The 17,883-nt window shown below is 39.0% G+C and overlaps 1 protein-coding gene across 2 annotated transcripts in view; it reads left to right on the forward strand.

The window, feature by feature from the left end:
* Positions 1-17,883, forward strand: part of LSAMP (limbic system associated membrane protein) — a 656,844-nt gene that overhangs the window by 620,250 nt on the left and 18,711 nt on the right. The window contains exon 7 of one of the 2 annotated variants that reach the window (XM_035000116.1): positions 4,310-4,345. The exons of the other annotated variant lie outside the window; for it this stretch is intronic. Within the exon in view, the coding sequence (XP_034856007.1) occupies positions 4,310-4,345 (36 nt within the window). The remainder of the gene's footprint in view (positions 1-4,309; positions 4,346-17,883) is intronic. 2 annotated transcript variants of the gene reach the window in all.

Raw genomic sequence — 17,883 nt, forward strand, 5'->3', positions numbered from 1 at the left:
AAGAGAAAGAGGGAGGGAGAAGGTGGGGAAAGAGAAAGGGAAGAGAAGGGGGGAAAAAGGAAGTGCCTGTGTGAACAGATTGCCCATTACTTGGACTCAAAGTAGATGGGGTTGAATGGGAAGAAGGAAGACACTGCAGGTAGCGGTACTTTTCCACAGAACAGGGTCAGGAGGGGAGAGATGCTTGGGAGGGGCGGCTACAGCAGCCCTGACAGAGAGCACTGTGTAGGCAGTGGGGTGCTGTGCTGACCCAGCTGGTCCAGAGCAGATGAGGCAGCTGGTGAGCTGCTGCAAGCCAGAAAGAGGAAGCAAGGAGAACTGGAGAGCCAGAGCCCCTGAAGAGTTCGTGATTATCCATCTTCACTGGGGTGTCAGCACATTTTCAGCATCCACCTCAGTGACATGTGCTGACTTTTTACACAGTGTCAGTTTGTGGTCACTGATTCATCTTGTCCTCCACCACATACATACATATACTTCTCCTCTCTCTATGCAAATATTGATCTCCAAAGGGGTCAAAGTAATTGAATGAAAGTGCAAGAATACAATGTATTGATAGCAATTTTTCCTAAGCCAATGGAAGCGCTCCTTTCTCATTTGTCTCCCTCTCCACACATTCCAGCATTGTTTGTCAAGAATCTGTACTACCTCAGGCTATATTATATCCAAGTTCATATATTTTTCTCCATCCTGGGGAAAGCATTACATTGTGCAATTTTTCTGAATGCATTAATCCAATGGTACAGCATGTACAGGCAAAGATTCAGCTCCTTAGTCTTTGTCAGCTGTGGAGATATGCACCACATGGAGGAAGATTTCTGTTGATGCCAAGAGAAGGTCCATCCTCAGCATATGGAACATCGCAGATTCTGTGTTCCCACACTGATGATTACAATGCACCCACAATGGAAACCTATCTTGTTTCCATGCTTATGTTGAGTTACTTTTAAAACAATGGATAGGAGGAAGAATAGGGTGATGATTTTAAGGTGGTCACTTCTGATCAAGTGAATTCTTACAAGGTACTCTGCACATGTGCTAAACACTTAACATTCATGATCTCATTTCATTGTCAAGACAACCCTAGTAGGTACTCCTACTTCTCCATTAGAAAAAGAGGTTAAGTAACTAGAGCAACCAAATAAAGCTGCTGGGATTTAAATTTGGGTAATCTGTTTCCAGAATCCAGGCTCTAGATCAATATGTTACCTGGGTTTGTATATGTGGAGAAAATGTTAGGAAATGTATCTTTTGTAGTTTGGAAGTGAAGAGACATATAATCTCTTTCTCATTTTTTCACTTAGTGAGGTCTGTCCATGACTAAATATTGTTATATCCCTTCCCACCTGAGACACTGTGTCTGCCACCTCCCATTTCTATTTCCATTAACCCCCACCAACATGGGTCCACTGGATTAGTTAGATCGTTGATTTATCTTTGGCACATGGAGATTCCTAACTAATATTCCAGCCTAGTGATCAGTTCTTGACCTCAGGAGGGGAATATTCCCACATGTTAAAGGAAACTCCTACTAATCAATTACCTTCTACTTTAGAGAAATGTGTGGGTTGGTAAGGCATTTTGAAGCTATTAAGTACAAAAAAATAAAAATGCAAAGAAGTCTACACTGAGCCATACCACATCAGTGTTTAAGAGGTGTTCAAATTTTCTTTTTAATTTTAAAAGATCATTAACTTGTAAACCTATACTTGATTAAATTTCAAGTATTACCTAAGCAACCCAGCACTGGAGAGAGCCCTTAAAATGTGGGCCTCCCCCACTTGTTAAAAACCATTTTAAGTTATTACCTTGGGGGCTCAGGGTTTAAATATATACCACTTGATGATACTAGTTAAGACTTGGCAAAGCCTCTTAACCAGCTACTTCTGGTCGCCACAGAATAAAACAGTGTGAGCAGCTATTGGAACACTATCCACATGTAGTTTGAAAGACTGGCTGCAAACTTTTTACAAGGGCTCTCTGTGGCTACAATAAGAAATAGATGGGCATTGGGACTTGATTTAGTTTCAAGATTAGATGTGGAATATGCTGACTTCCAGAAAGTTTACAGAACATCTGCATACCCATTGAAAAATAAAAAAAAATCATATCTGAGTTAATAAATTACCTCCATATATACACCTTATCATCAACTCTAGCCTTTGTCATTTGAGTGCTTTTAATTCAGAGGTTTTTCTTGTTAAGTGTTAATGCCCCATTTATCTCATGGTGTCCCAGCAGAATCAACCAATAACACACACACTCACCCATTTAGCAAATAAGAAACCGATGATCAAAGGATCTTGCTAAGAGCCACAGCATATATTTCTGGGGTCAATCTTAGGGCTCTGTTCCTAAAACCTTCCAATCAGCTGCTAAGCTCCGCTGACTTCCCCAAATGTTAGCAACCAAAAGACAAAGTGCATAGCAGCAAAGTTCCTGTACCCCCTACTTTTGAATTTCAAACGTTGAAGAATTTCTTTTTCATTTTAAGTGGTATCTCTTCACTTGACACTCTTACCAGAGCCCACAAACCCTGGCATAAATTATAAAATGCCGCAGAGTAATGGTGGAGAAATAAGGATAAAAAGCTGGGACGGGGAAGCATCTAAGGAATAAGTCAGTAAGGTGGAATTAGAAAATGAGAGTAACTGGTGGGGCATGATAGGGCTAAGATGATGAGAACAGGGTGGCGCTAAGATGATGATAGCAAGCTGGGAAACAGTTGAAAAGGCGATGAGAGGAGGGCGGCTGAAAAAATTTTAGCAGTATAAATGGTCTTGTGGAAATGAAGGCAGAGTGCATTTACCCAGCTGTGAACAGTGTGATGAGAAAATATTAAGCTGAGTCATTTAAACAGTCTGAATAATAATAGTAATAATAAAAATAAAATACAGTAGATAGAGTATCATATGGGACAGTAGTCTCCAACTGCTACATAAATGCTGAAAGTAGTTTAGCTATTTATTTTCAAAGCTGGAAACTTAATACCAAATAACCAGTGGAGGTTTAAACCATTTTTCTACTTGTGTAACTAAGACACAATTTTTCACTGCGCTATTATTGACCTGTTCCCTCTTAATGCACTTAGGAAACTTTGGCATTTAAGCTACAACTTTCAGCCAAGCTAGAGAAAAGTTCACTCTGCAAGGAGACGGTTTTCTTGGCATCCAGATGTACTGAGTGCCCAAATTCCAGGCAAAATCTACTCTTTCTAAACTTAGGGTACGAGATGGCAGGCAGATTAAATTTGAATATGAACTTGATTTTTGTTTATTTCAATTTATCGTTAGTACCTATTTAACAAAACAGCTAGGAGGAATATAAAGTGTGGGTTAATTATATTGCACCATAGGGTTTCCGGGCAGTAAGTAATGTATCCTATCCCTAATAGACCATTTTGCCTCTCTGAAAGAGCCTCAGAGGAGGATTTAGAGTTAAACCTGTGGTTTTGATAAGATAAATAGAGGATACCTTAAAGCCTGAGCTCTGCCCGCACATTCAATTTATGATCAGTAGCTTGGGGTTAGGACCGTGAGGGACACATAAGCTAAAACTCAAATGTTCAAAAGAATGCTTCTTCTTACTCAACAGGATGTATCATCAAGTACATCTGATTGGTTGATCAAATTTCAGGTGAGATTGTATTATCACAAGAGGGTGGTATTAAAGAAAAGACAAAATAGAATTATATCATGCCAATTTACTTATTTCCTGGGCTTATTCTTGCACTTGTATTAGTAATATGGAAGTAAAAGCCTGAGGGAAAAGTTGAATTAGTATTTCCCAAAATAAATTTTCCACATACTTGGCTATAGCTGATATGAGCTGTAGGGCTCAGGGAGAGGAAAGGAGTCTAGCTATCATGGGTCCATCTGTCATGAGTTAAAGAGACCAGAACCAGGAGGAAGTCGCATGACTGAATGTGATCACTACTAATTTAAATACCCTCAACCCGGCCCTCCAAAAAAATCTGTAATTTTGGTAGTGAGTTTTTTTCAATGTAGGATAGGATCCTCTTTGTAGGGTTGCCTCAATAAGATGTTGTTTCCTACTCTAGCTAAATTTTTTTAAAGGCTTTAGATTTAAAATTTTACTAATAGTTCTCTGATACTTTAGTGTTGGCAAGAAGAACAGACAAATGCTTCACGGGAGATATAATCCTATAAGCATGGAAATTCATCGGTTTTATAATTATCTGAATAGCTAAACATGAGTAATATATATATATATTTGGATATACACATATACAGAAAGAGATCTAGATCTATATAAACTCTCCATGATGTTTACTATTTTTCCCCTTTAGAGCGTGTTTCACCCACAATCCCTATTCCCATTCAAGGTCAGTATGATTTTTATGACTGTAGTTCTGTTGCTGGGTCATTCTCCATCATCTATAATGTGCAAAACATACAACGGGGGATACATATTCACAAAATTCACATACAATAGAAATCCTTTTTTTTTTCTTTAAACCTTCAGAAGAAAGTCAATCAATTGTCCCCACACCAGTTGATAGGCCTGTAACAGATCTGTCATCTGACTCAAGTTGGTCAGTTGTTGGCAAGATGATGCCAAGCTCAGAAAGCAATTTTCTCTTCAATTAATATGTATGACAGGTAACTGTGGATTCACACATTTGGAACACAGCCAGTTATGTTCTGCAGCTCATAAAAATACGAATCCTTTAACTGCCCACCCTCATGTTTGGAGGCTTACACAATCTGAATCTGAAGTCCTTGGTATTGTAAAAATGAATTTATCTAGTGCTGTCAAAGTTTGAACTCAACCAGATTACAAGGACATTCATTTTTCTTAAAATCTTGGCCAATTTGAGGGCTTTTCCTTTTAAACATAACTCTTTTAGAAAACACAAATGAAAAAATAAGGTAATCATTCTGTATTCCTTTTCATAAATCTTTCCACACACTCAAATTAAATTTCGCCTCCTACACCACATTTAGATGCAAGTTGCAGCCCCAGCCTTCTAGCTTAAGGCTATTTAAAGGCAAATTGGCAAATAAAATTAAAACAATAGAAAAAATCTGAAATGAAACCAACCTACCATTGAAATTAAATTCCAGAAAAGTGATTTGCAAATAACACTCAAAGACCTGAGAAAAAATGGAGGGTAGGCCATGCGGGGGCCTGGTGTGGAAAAAATAAATCTAATTAAACAAGATTATTGAATACACTATAAAAGAAGTGTGCTCAGAATTAAAGGTAGAAAGCTGCTGTTTTATAAGTTTGAAGACGGATCATGTATCATTAACACTCCTCCAAACTAAAAATTAGGTCAGAATTGGGTGAGGATACTCAGAATGTCAATAATGTTATGTTTTACATATGTATGTATTCACATATATGCAAACTTATTTTAATTATATTTGCAATGAGGATTGCAAGGTTTCAAGGATCAACTAGACAGCTTAATAAAAAAGTTATTCTTAAACTTTAAGAAGGGCCCAAACTATTTTTAGAAGAACTCTGTTGAATAAAATTGTTCCCTAAAACATTAATGAAATCTGTTTCTTATCCCAGCTACTAAAAATAAGACTTAAAATGTGCCTGTTTTTTAGGCTTGACGTGAAACTTAGTGTTCATGGAAAATATCCCATTTTGAATTCCTGACATGCCACAGTTATTTTAAGACATTTATCTTCTAGTGTTGCTGCAGAGATTGACACCATTTTATCATGTTGCCATCTTGCAAATATCTTGATGTGACAAACACATACATACACTTTTGTCCCAATGGATAACATTTTCACCGAAGAGGGCATGCTCCGTCCAAGATGAGCTTTGAACATTGTCACTATGCCTTTGTAAGAGCAGTTCTACAGCCACAAACTCAAATATTTATCTGATCATGCTTTATGATGTATATATAACATGGAACAAAATGAAGTCAGTCACGATTCACAAAGGACAGCTGTTGGATATTGAAAAACAATCTGGACCAGGAATGGAGCATGTTGGATTTTGTTGAACTCGATATTTTCCCACAAACTGAATTGTTGATTGGAGAATGACCCTAGTTTGATTTGACGTTGTAGATAGACTGTAGATAGCTTCTTTAGATCCAATAGTTCTAGAGAATATAGTTTACCTCACTACTAATACTTTGGGCTTCTGCTGGTAGAAATTGAAAAGCTGTTCGTGGAGACTTGGGATAGCTGATGTGTGAGGCTGGTAGAGAAAGATAATGCCCTCTTAAGTTCCCTGTTTCTTACAAGGACTTTAACTTTGTAGAGATCAAATCCTTTTTTTTTTCTCTTCTGTCCAATCAAGATGGCAACCCGTGTGAAATGCAGTTTTCCGTGAACAAAAATTAACATATAGGATCCTTAATTCTTTTTATAGTTCCACTGGAGTTCCAAAATATCTATGAAAAGTATGCCTACCTCACTCTGGTCATATTTATAGCACAAAACACCTTCATTTAATTAAATACTGTATATTGTCATCATCTAGGTAGAATCCTATGTCTCAACTCTGAAGTGCTTAAGGTGTCTATAAGCACTTGGTTGATGCAAAGGTCCTTTTCCATCCACCCATCATAAAAAAGAGAATTTTCCCTTCCCAGTAACAGAAATGCATGTTTAATTTCAGCTGCTTCATTGTTAATATCTTTCACTGGAGGGTCTCCCCACCCCCAGCCCCACTCTACATGGCTCATCAAGCTGACTGAGGATAAACATCAGAGTCACAGCAGGAACGCAGTCCTAAACCCCTTCAAGCTGTGATTAAACAAAAACAAGGCTCAATAAATCAAATGTATTTCTCCTGGGTTTCCTTCATCATATTGTTTGATTTTCTGCAGTGATAATAATAATACTGGAATTACACCAAAGGATAATTTGTATTGTCTGTGGCCAATCAGAAATTTTCAAATGTCCTTTCCTATTGGGCCAAAAACAAGACCAAAAAAAAAAAAAAATCAGTGTGCTTCCCCGCTTAATTTAAAAGATATACATAAATAAATAAAATAGCGTTCCATCCTTGATCTGTTTCTGATAGGTGTTTTTTCCCCATTAATTTTAATTTAGGTTTATTTATTCTGAAATGAGTCCTGAATTGCATATATTTGCATAACTACCTCTGACTATATCGCTGCAGAAAATCCACTGAATTGTAAAATGAGGAAAGAATCAGCTCTAAGTGACTGAGGGAACTTTTCTCACTTTGTTAGGCTCAAATCGTTTCCTGAGGCCTCTGAATCCTGGGAAGTGACGATACTGCTCTTGTCTCCTCCCCATGATCTCACTTGTGCATAGCCTTTCATGATGGAAAACTGCTAGAGATGCCTTCACATTTAGAAGGACCACAGGTTCAAAATGAGGTGACAAAACCATTGCAGAGCTTTAAAATGAAGTAAAAGGAGAGAAGGGACAAGGACAAATTACCACTGTGTTGTTTTTATCACCCTCAGGTGAGGAATCCCCTTGAGTGTGGGACTCTCTGGACTCAATCAGCCCATCTTTCTTACACCACTGCAACTTTAAAAAAAAAATTAATAACCCTGGAATGTGTCTCACTTGCTTGCCTCCCATCTCATTATTTATCCCAAGTGAACAGCCTTTCTATTCACTAACCTCGCGTGGCAAGTGGGTTTGGGAAATGCTGAGATTATCTTCCAGGCTCAGGCTTTGCACTGGGTTTGTTCACAGCTGCTTGCCATTCAGTTCCTGTTTTTCCATTGATAAAACACATTGCACATGGCTGGGTTTGCATGACTAATACAGCTGTCTAAAGCTTTCTCAGAAAACAAAACAAAACCCCCCAAAATTAAAGTTAAAAAAAAATTAAAATCCAACCCACAAACAAACCAGGCGTGCAGAAATCTGAGGTCCACCTGGCATGTTTCCTTCCAAAGGGAGCCTGGTGTTGTTATGGGTGGGCCTGGCTTCAGAACAGCCAGATTCCATCTCCAGTAGGAGGCCATATACCTGCCCCCACCTGGCACTCCCAGACCAGACTCCACTGGGATGGAAGGAAACTGGGAGAAAAATCCTAAAAATCAATGCATGCTGTAAAGATAACTAGACAATCCCTACAGCTTCATTTATTTTCTGTAGGATGTTATCCCAGGTATCAGTGAGAAAATACCTCTTTTCAGCTCCTTATTATAACAGCAGTGCCATCTCCTATAATAATAATGATAATAACAAAGCTAACATAGACAGTGGGCGTCTCATGTACCAATAGAGTTCTGAGGGGTTTTGCATGTATTAACTCAATTAATCCCCACAATCCTAAGAAACTAACATGCACCTTCTCCCGCACTTTTTAATGATCAAAGTACACCCAAATTCCAACCTACACCTCGCGGCATCCAGGCACATACATAAATCTATAGTGCATTATAAATAACAATTATGAATGCATTTGCGTTCATTAGATATGTATCTGTTTAATGAATGTTAAACACTCATCTAATTTATTTTGTGTATTATAATGCCTGTAATACACAATACTTTTACCTTAATATCCATACACTCTTACAAAGTCTATTTCCAGACCTACTCAACACAGAGACGTATGCCTGACTCACACAGATTTATATGAAAGCATTCATCTTTAAAAAACATGAGCAGAGCTCTCTGGCATTAGCACATCTAATTTTACACACTTACTCAGGCTGATTTACATATACACCTCTGTTAATCATGGATAATTACTAGCATTGTTCTCTTTAATTCAGTTTTTCCAACTGTGAAATGGGAAAGAAATTATATTTTTCATGCCTACAAGCTCAGAGTGTTTTTTAAACAATACACAAAAGAGAGCTTCAAGTTCCTAGAAAGAAAGCATATTGAATATAAAATAATCATGCTCAGATACACATACTTCTTATAATTTTTAAAAGTGCTGATATTTAAAGACACACTTGTATCAGATTGCCTGGGTATTAGCTCGCTACAAGTTCAGTGTGGCTTCATTATAGTTTGATTCTAGGAATGTCTGAAATGCCCACTGCTAATAGGTTTAAATACGGAAGTATCCCAAGGCCAAATAAAAACCGTTGTTTATTATTTTTCACCAATCTCCTAATAGTACACTTAGAGAGGCTTCACATTGCACTGTTCTCTATTGTGTGGAGCACGCACACACACACACACTCATACTTTCAGTGAGTGCTTATCGTGCACATTACCACCTGTCAGACTGATCCAACGTCATCACTTTACAGAACCCGCCCTTTTTTCTGGTCAAAGGTGTAAAGCACATCCCAGGGAAGGTTTTAGTTGTCAAATACGTTTCTCTTTTCCCACTAGCTGGTGGGGAAAAAGAGGGCCTTGCTTTTTTACTGATAGTACTTGGAAAGGAGTGTTAACACAAATTTACAGCAAAATCATGGGCCCAGACCAACACACATGAAGATCATTAAGAGCTGACATTAGTACCTGATGACCATCTCTGATTCCCTTACTGGGAGCAACAGGCTGACTTCCTCCTGATTTTCTTCAGAGGCTGGGAACCAAGTGGGATCGTTGTGCCAATACTTCACCTAGAATCCATACTTCGCCTGCCAACACAGTGATTCTGACCCACTTCTCCCTGTTGAATCCACTTCTGTGCCTTACTCTTCTCAGCTCTGCGTTCTTCTTTCCGCTGTGTTCCCTAAACAATTCTGGTCCTCTCCTTGCTCAAATTTGCCAGCAAGAATAAACCTGAAATGTATTCACACTGTCCCAACAGCTGCTTGGAAGTGTTACCTCTCTCAGAATTTATATTTGGCTTCAAGCTAAATGGCTAAAAATCCTACAGCATCAATTTAAAGGTAGGAGAATTTTTCGTACAGAGACTCTTCTCTAATACCTTTTCCTATTTTCCTAGTCTGTTTCTGCCTACACCAGTCAGACTTTCCAGGTGATCTTCCTGTACTTAGGCTTTGCTGTGCTATGTAGATTTCGAGAGCCAGCAGGGATTTGAAGATGAATTTTTTTTTTTGAAAATCCTAGCTCCCACTAAATTTTAATTTGATGGACATATTTCTCTTCTATGAGCTTTATGGGAAAAAAAATCTTTCAAAGTAACAATTACATTTGGGGATTAAGTTTAAGTAATTGACAGTCTTGTCTTTTTAATTAAAAGGAATAAAGCTGCCTAAGAAGAGCTCAGTGAGATTTGCAGCAGAAAATGTTGGCATGATGCCCCAAAGGGTGAGAAGACCAGGATCTGGAATGGACAGAAAATGCTGATGCAGGTCTCTCTGGTCTCTCCAGTGCACCCCCAGCAGAGCTGGCCTTGGTGTTTGTATCCGTGTGCCATTTAGCAGGAGGGAAGCATGGTGTTGTGAGGAGCCTTGCTGGGTGTAGCCAGGAAGGAAGTCCTTTCTTTGGGGGCTTTGCTCTATGTTCAGAGACATTGTATGGAGCAAGAGGCCTTGAAGGAAGTGGCACTACTTAGAGTCAAAAAGAAAGAATACATACTCTTCCAGGAATTCAAACATTGACAGTGTCACCTCCTGACGAATGTCCTAGAATAGCCCCCCAAAGTATAAACTTGAATTTTAGTCTGCCCCTTGGTTCTCTTTCTTTTTTACCTGAAATTTGTATTCCTGCTCTCTGTACTTCTTGATTTTCTTTTTCTCTATATTTTATACTATATTCACCTCACATTACATATATACTTTTTCTTTGAGATCCTTCAAATAAAACCAAAGAAAAAGTTTTGATAGTAATTCATTCACTTCCAAACACTGGTTAGCAGCCATGCAAGCAAAGCCATTATCCCATCTATCTGGAGGACACAGCTACTTCTGAAGAGGCAAGATACAAATTAACCTTAGTAACAACTTCCCTTATACAGTCGCTCTATCCTCACAGTGGTCTTTCATCATCACAAGTCATTTGTAGGTATTAAATTAAACGAGCACCTCCGTCAGGGGGGAAAAAATCAGCTTAAGTGGTCCCACCTTACATCTCCCCTTGTATACTGCTGTGAAGAAACACACCTGCCAAGTAAGAACACAGCATGACATAATGAGTTTGGAATTCCAATTTAAGGTGTTCATATGTACCCAGATGTATGATGGGAGTAGGCAGACCACTCACTAGGACTCCACTGAGAATTGTCAGCTTATATCCACCACAAATCAGTGGGGGGAGAGACTTTACAAGTCATTTATCATGCTTCCTAATTGGACCCTGGGGAGCCAAGCATCGCCATAGTTTACTACACTGTTTTGCTTATTACTATGCTGATTGTAGAAGAAAACGCTTCCCACATCTCTGTAACACATATGTATGTTTTAACCCCTAGACATTACCACTAACAGAGTATCTTTATTATAAATCATAACTGTCAGTCCATTCTACTTTAACAGTTCCATGCTTGTAACAATGGTTCTAAATTAACCACTCACCTTGCAAACCTTGCAGTTTCAGTATGACTTTTTAAACTGCCTAAGAGACATTGTTTGGGGGCAACAGTAGCATCCTGTGGGTTGAAGAAAAAAAAAAAGGAAATAGCTGTGTCTTGGCTGACTGTCCATTCTCTGTACTATCCCATCCTCTTTAGCCCACAAAACACCAAGCATTCCCAGCCATGTTCTATGTTGGAAAGTTGCTTGGCCATTCTAAAATGTTTTCTCGATTATACATGTAGAGTTTTTATGACTTGGAAGCAGGGAATGTTTGGAGAACAGAAACAACTATATAAAAAAAGGAAGAAAGAGAAAGAGAGTAAGGGAGGGAGGGAGGAAGAAAGAAGGAAAGAAAGAGAGAAAGAGAGGAAAAAAGAAAGAAAAAGAAAAAGGGAAGGAAGGAGGGATGGAAGGAAGAAATCAAATGGTATCTTGTGTGTTGAATTGTAAGTTAGAAAGTAAATTGGGAGATTTGTTCTATTTTCCTCCCTGGAGTTCCAGAATACAGGTAAGTTCATCACTGAAAGCTGCTCATTGTTGCAATGCTGAGAAAGAGCAATTTCATTCATTGGAAGTTGGTTTTCCCTTAGAGAATCAACCCTCCTGTGCTAAATCGGTTAAATTAATAGTGTGACTTCTTGTTCTGTATTTACATGTACTCTCCACCTGCTTTTGCTTTGTAGAGTTTCTTTTAGAGCCCACGTTTTCTTTAGGAACGTTTTCTCTTGTAGGAACACAAGAAAGAGACTTCATGCTTGATGGGCAGTGCAGGTAATTTCTGGTCCAGCTTACCTGACAATGCACAATATGTTAATCACACCATTCATTCACTCGAAAAAATAACTATCCTAGGACCTTCTATGTGCCAGACTCTGAATGTCATCTTGGGAATGCCTGTGGAGAACAAGCTAGACACAGCCTCTGCACTAATAGAGCTTACAGACAAGATGGGGCAGTGGATGATGTGTTAAGCAGTCATAAAAAAGTTTGCTAAGTTTAGGACACCTGTGTAGTATTTGGGGCGCACAGGATAGGGACACCTTAGCTAGCCTGAACTGATCAGGGAAGGCCTCCAGGTGAAAGGGAAGTTTAAAAGGCAGAAAGGACAAAAGAGAGGAGCAAACATTCCAGCACATACCAAAGTCTAGAATTCAGAGAGAGTTGAACAATATTAAGCCTAATTAATTTTCAAAATTTGAAAAAATATAACTTTTCCCAAATAGTTTCTTACTTCTCCTATTTTGCATCTGGCTTGTTCTAAAAAGAAAAGACATGTGGTAAACCAGTGGGGTTAAAGGTAAGAGAATCTGCATTCCCACCTCTGTTACCGTCTTAGGACAAGAAAGTATCTGTTGGCTTTGTTGTATAGATATGTAGTGATCCTGCATACCGTGTGTTAGGTAGCACTATGCCGGATGAGTTTTCTGGAAAAAATGCTGAGTGCCTATTATCTGGCAGAACATCTAGAGAAAACGTTCAGCCTCTCAACAGGGAGATTAGCTGGTAAATTTTAATTGTAGTTGTAGGAATGGTCAGGTTGTAAGGAGCCATCAGTATTTTCAAGGACCTGCTCCAGAACCTGGTGGTGATGTTATATTTTGAGTCAATGACACAGCAGGAGTATGAATCACTGAGGCTTCCGGGCATTCTGAGTAATAAAGTCACTTGGGAGACGTCCAAAGCAGAACCGCCTTTACCAAGTTCTGGACTGTGATGGTTAGTGCCATAGACATGGATCCAAGGGTAACTTAGAGCACACCACCGTTTTTAATCCCTTATCTTCTAATTTCCAAGAGCCTTAGAAGCCCTCGGAAATCTCACAAATTCATTTGTTATCTCTGCATCCAAATTCTGCAGGCCAGTTACCTTGTTTTATGGTACTTGAAAATTTTTTTTTTTTTTTAAACATACAAAATGAAAACACACATTACAAGGATTAAAGACAGTCTGGAATACCTTAGAATTTAAATCTAAAATGTATTCTAAAACAGATCTGCAATTCACAATTTAGGGCTGGGAGATGAAAAGAGAGGAAGAAAACCAGAAAGGATGAAAATCTCTAGAGACCTACCCATACCTGTGCTTTTAATCCTTTTTAGCAAGTCAAATAAATGAAGGCACAAAAGGCTTTAAAATATACATAAAATATACGTTTTTAAACATGGAAAATATAATCTGCTTTGTACCGACAGCTAAGTAGATTTGGGGCTGGGACATAGTTCTTTATTAAATGAGAAGACTAGTCTTTAATTCCGCAAGGGCAAAAGGCCAGGATGGTACCCACAGGTGCAAAGGGCACGCTCTAGATACAAGGGCAGAAACGCTTGTTTCTTCCGTAAGACAGAAACTGCACGCCTGGCCCTAATACCTTACTGACTGACAGCTGATTCAAATAAATTTACTTCTGGAGTTTGTCTAATCTTATATGTATTTTTAGGTGGAGTGGCCCAGGGAAACCCCTTTATTAAACTTAGACCCTTGGGCATTCTCTAACATTTTAATTCATTGATTATTAAAAATTAAATTTCTGGGGCGCCTGGGTGGCTCAGTCGTTAAGTGTCTGCCTTCGGTTCAGGTCATGATCCCGGGGTCCTGGGATCGAGCCCCGCATCGGGCTCCTTGCTCAGCTGGGAGTCTGCTTCTCCCTCTCCCTCTCCCCCTGCTTGTGTTCCCTCTTTCGCTGTGTCTCTCTCTGTCAAATAAATAAATAAAAATTTAAAAAAAATTAAATTTCTCAGGCTAAATAAGAAGGCCATAGGATTTGAGGAAGCTGCCTTGCTGTAAGAGACTTAATGAAGCCCTCTCTTTATGGTGGGAGTGCTCAGCGAATCCCCACTTTCTGTAACAACCCATCTCACCATTGAGCAGAGCCCATAGAGGCTAAAGTTACATCACACACACACATAAAGTGCAATTATATCAAGCCTACGGTCAGAAGGACCTCATAAACCCCTATAATACATTTTTTATTGCATTGTCATTTCATGTTGTTAAGACTATGTTCCTTATAGAAACTCAGCCTTACCTATCTTAGCTTCTGTTTGGTTTTGCTCTATGATACCAGCCAACTAAAAGAGTGAGAAAAAAAAAATTTCAATCTCCTTGTAACGATGTCAACCCAAAGCCAAATATTATTTTCTTTTCCGTAGATTTAGAGGGTTTTTAAAAATGCATTGATTTGTTTTTATAAATACTTTTCTATTCTGATAATGAATGTTATGCATTCTCATTATGGAAGAACTTGAAAATACGTGAAACTATAAAGAAGAAAATAAAGATCAGATACAATCTCTCTCCTCAGAGATAACATCATTAATATGACATAAACAAATGTTTCATCTGAAGGTTTGAGCTTAAAAGAGTTAAGTTAGAACACCTAAGCCATTCTGTTTTCTGCCCTTTCTGAGGCTGGGCATGTGTCTGTGACTTGCCAAAGCTCACAGCCCAGGCAGGCCCGGGAGTAGCCCCCCTGCCCCGGGTCCGGGCTCTCTCCACAGCGACAGACACACTTGCAGCTCTTCCAGATCCCAGTCAAACCTGACTCCTCCTACCAGAGGTTTCCCTTGTGTCCCTTCCAGGATTTCCAGTGAGAGTTCCCCTTTTATAAGTTTGTCTCTTTTTAATGAAATGAGCATTTAAAACATTTTTTTCCTGATGCTCTTTACTGTAGAACACTTGGTTTCCAGGGGATTGGTCCATAAATTCACGAGAATAAACAGTGAGTCTCAAATATTTTCTTAGAAGACTTTATTTAGTTGAGAGAGAGAGAGAGCGTGCGCACGAGCAGGGGGAGGGGCAGAGGGAGAAGCAGATTCCCTGCTGAACAGGGAGCCCGATGTGGGGCTTGATCCCAGGACCCTCGTGGGGCTTGATCCCAGGACCCTCGGATCATTCCTGGGATCAGGACTTGAGCCGAAGGCAGACGCTTAACCGACTGAGCCAACCCAAGCGTCCCTGTGAGTCTCAGATATTTTATTCACATTATACATTAAGAAATTATGTCAGCATTAATTTTGTTTGGGCTTATTCTTTCTTTCAATTAGAAGTTATCACCATATGCCCAGAGTGACAAATATTTGGCTAAATCTTTCATGGCTCCAACTCACTCCTAAATAGCATCAAACACATGAAGTCCATTTTAGGCCAACTGTTAAGGGGAAAAGCCCTCAGAAGTATTTGAAAGTAAAGTGTAAGATTCCTTTCATGACCTGAAGTTAGCTAAGGGAAGCCAACATCCTTCCTCAAATACTGATGACATGCTAAGACTTCTTAGTCTCCCCCAGCCAGTTTGAAATATTCTCTTAGTAGTTAGGATATTAGCCCACCTATAAACTAACTAAAAAAATTAGAAATCAGGATACCTGACTGTCTCTGTCTGCAAAGTATGTGACTCTTGATCTCAGGGACATGAGTTCAAGCCCCATGATGAGTGTAGAGGTTACTTTAAAAACAAACAAACAAAAAACACAGCAACAATAGGAAAAAAAAAAAAAAAACAACACAAAACAAAGCAGGAATAGCCTTAAGGTTAAGGTTTAGACCTATTTCTCTCTTTTGGCTTTTTCCCCCTGAACTACGCCCAGAATGGTTACTGTGATTCTCAGAGAACATTACTCCAGAGGTATTAGGCATTAGGGTTTGTACAACATGAATATAGTAAGTAGGAGAAAATAAAAAAAACTCTAACAATCTAAACAGAAATCACAGGCATATCTTTTTGTATGTCAAAAAAACAATAATAATAATACTTGTAAGTAGAAGTTGCCTAAAGTCTCTGAGTGGAGAAACCTGCAAGAAAGAAATTAATAACTTTCTAAGCTTGAAAGCGGCTTTGAAAATTGAATTAATTAATGTCCTGCTTTTAAGCCACTATAATAATAAGGGTTTTGTTTTTCAAAACTGTGACCAAAAAATAAAAATAAAAGGCAGAGCACCTAAAACATAAATTCCCATCGAAGAACCTTAAAAATGTTATGCTTCAGGTCTTCATCATCAGTGAAAGAGGAAGAGGCAGCACGTCGAATCTTCTTCATTTCCTTTATTAAATTTTTTAAGGATTTTAACCCCATGCCTCTCTCCCTTGTTCCAGGCAACTGGAGGGTAAAATCCCCATTGAATTTGGACCTTCCCTCTCTTCTGAGCATACAGTCTTACTAGATCTCCCAGAAGGAAAAAAAAAAAAAAAAAAAACAAAAAACAAAAAAACAGTGCAATTAATTATTTTAAAGTCCTCAAACTAACATGTCATTTTCAAAACCTAAAGTGCATCAGATGGCTAGCCTTATACAAAGAGTTGTGCCGTACACAACGGAAGAGGGAATATTCCCTTGTTCAGATGGCGGTGGCAGATTAGAAAGTGAGCCATTCATGTTCAAGTAAACATGGAACTAGAACAACCATACACAAATGATATAGACCCCAAAGCTCTGTACATCTTACCTGGGGCAGGGAATGAGTGCTTAGAAGCAGGGAGTTCGAGGTAAGTGGTTAAGAGTCAAGAGTCAAAGCACTGAAAATCAATTCTCTTTATGGATTTGTTGTACCCTCATCTTGACTGTACCAGATAGAACTCAAAGAAGACAAAATGCCATAATTGCTCAGAAACATAGACTTGAACATTCCCTAGGGCAATAAGGGATTTTCCAAACTGTAAACTCTGTAGAGTTTCCAGAGATGCATTTCTCTCACTCTCATATCACTCACTTCAATTTCTGGGCAGAGAGAGAGGCAGAGAGAATGAATCACACCACATTGTGGAAGATGAGAGGTAAGAGGTCTTCTGGTCTTTGAACAATAAAAGAAGCTAGGGTTTCTATTTTCTAAGGTTTCAATTTTCATTAGTCAAGAGGATATTCTCTTTTTTATTTCTTTTTTCTTTTTTTAGAGAGGGAGAGATGGGAGCAAGGGGCAGAGGGAGAGGGAGAGAATCTTAAGCAGGTCCTACGCCCAGTGCGGAGCCCAACTTAGGCCTCAGTCTCACGACCCTGAGATCATGACCTGAGCTGAAATCAAGAGTCAGACACTTAACCAACTGAGACACCCAGGCGACCCCAGTCCAGAGGATATTCTTAAGTAAACCTCAACCACCCAGAAAATTTTCTACCTGACCGAATTTGGGGACTGATGAAAGGACTTCCTCATCCCATTTGGCTCTCCAAATGCCTGATTTCCCAGCAAAAATTTTGCCTTTCCACCAAGGCATGGTGTTTCCAAAAGAAGAACAGAATCTTCCTCTACCTAGAATCCTAGCTAGGATAGATCTTGAGGTCCTAAATGATTCAAGTGCTCTTTCATTTTTTCATTCCTTCATCCACTCATCTATGCATGGGCATTTATTCAGCAAATCTATTGGACACCTACTCCATGCTAGAGAAATCGTGAGCTGAGACTACACTAGTGAACAAGGAAGACACGGTCTATGCCAACTGAGAGGCTGAATCAGCTCTTTCCGATGCTGCGTGTTTGTCTAACATGGATGGGTATAAAGAATCTGAAAGTTAAAAGTCAAA

This window comes from Mirounga leonina, unplaced genomic scaffold (assembly GCF_011800145.1).
Source record: "Mirounga leonina isolate KUSES-001 unplaced genomic scaffold, KU_Mleo_1.0 Mir_115, whole genome shotgun sequence".
NCBI classification, from domain to species: domain Eukaryota; kingdom Metazoa; phylum Chordata; class Mammalia; order Carnivora; family Phocidae; genus Mirounga; species Mirounga leonina.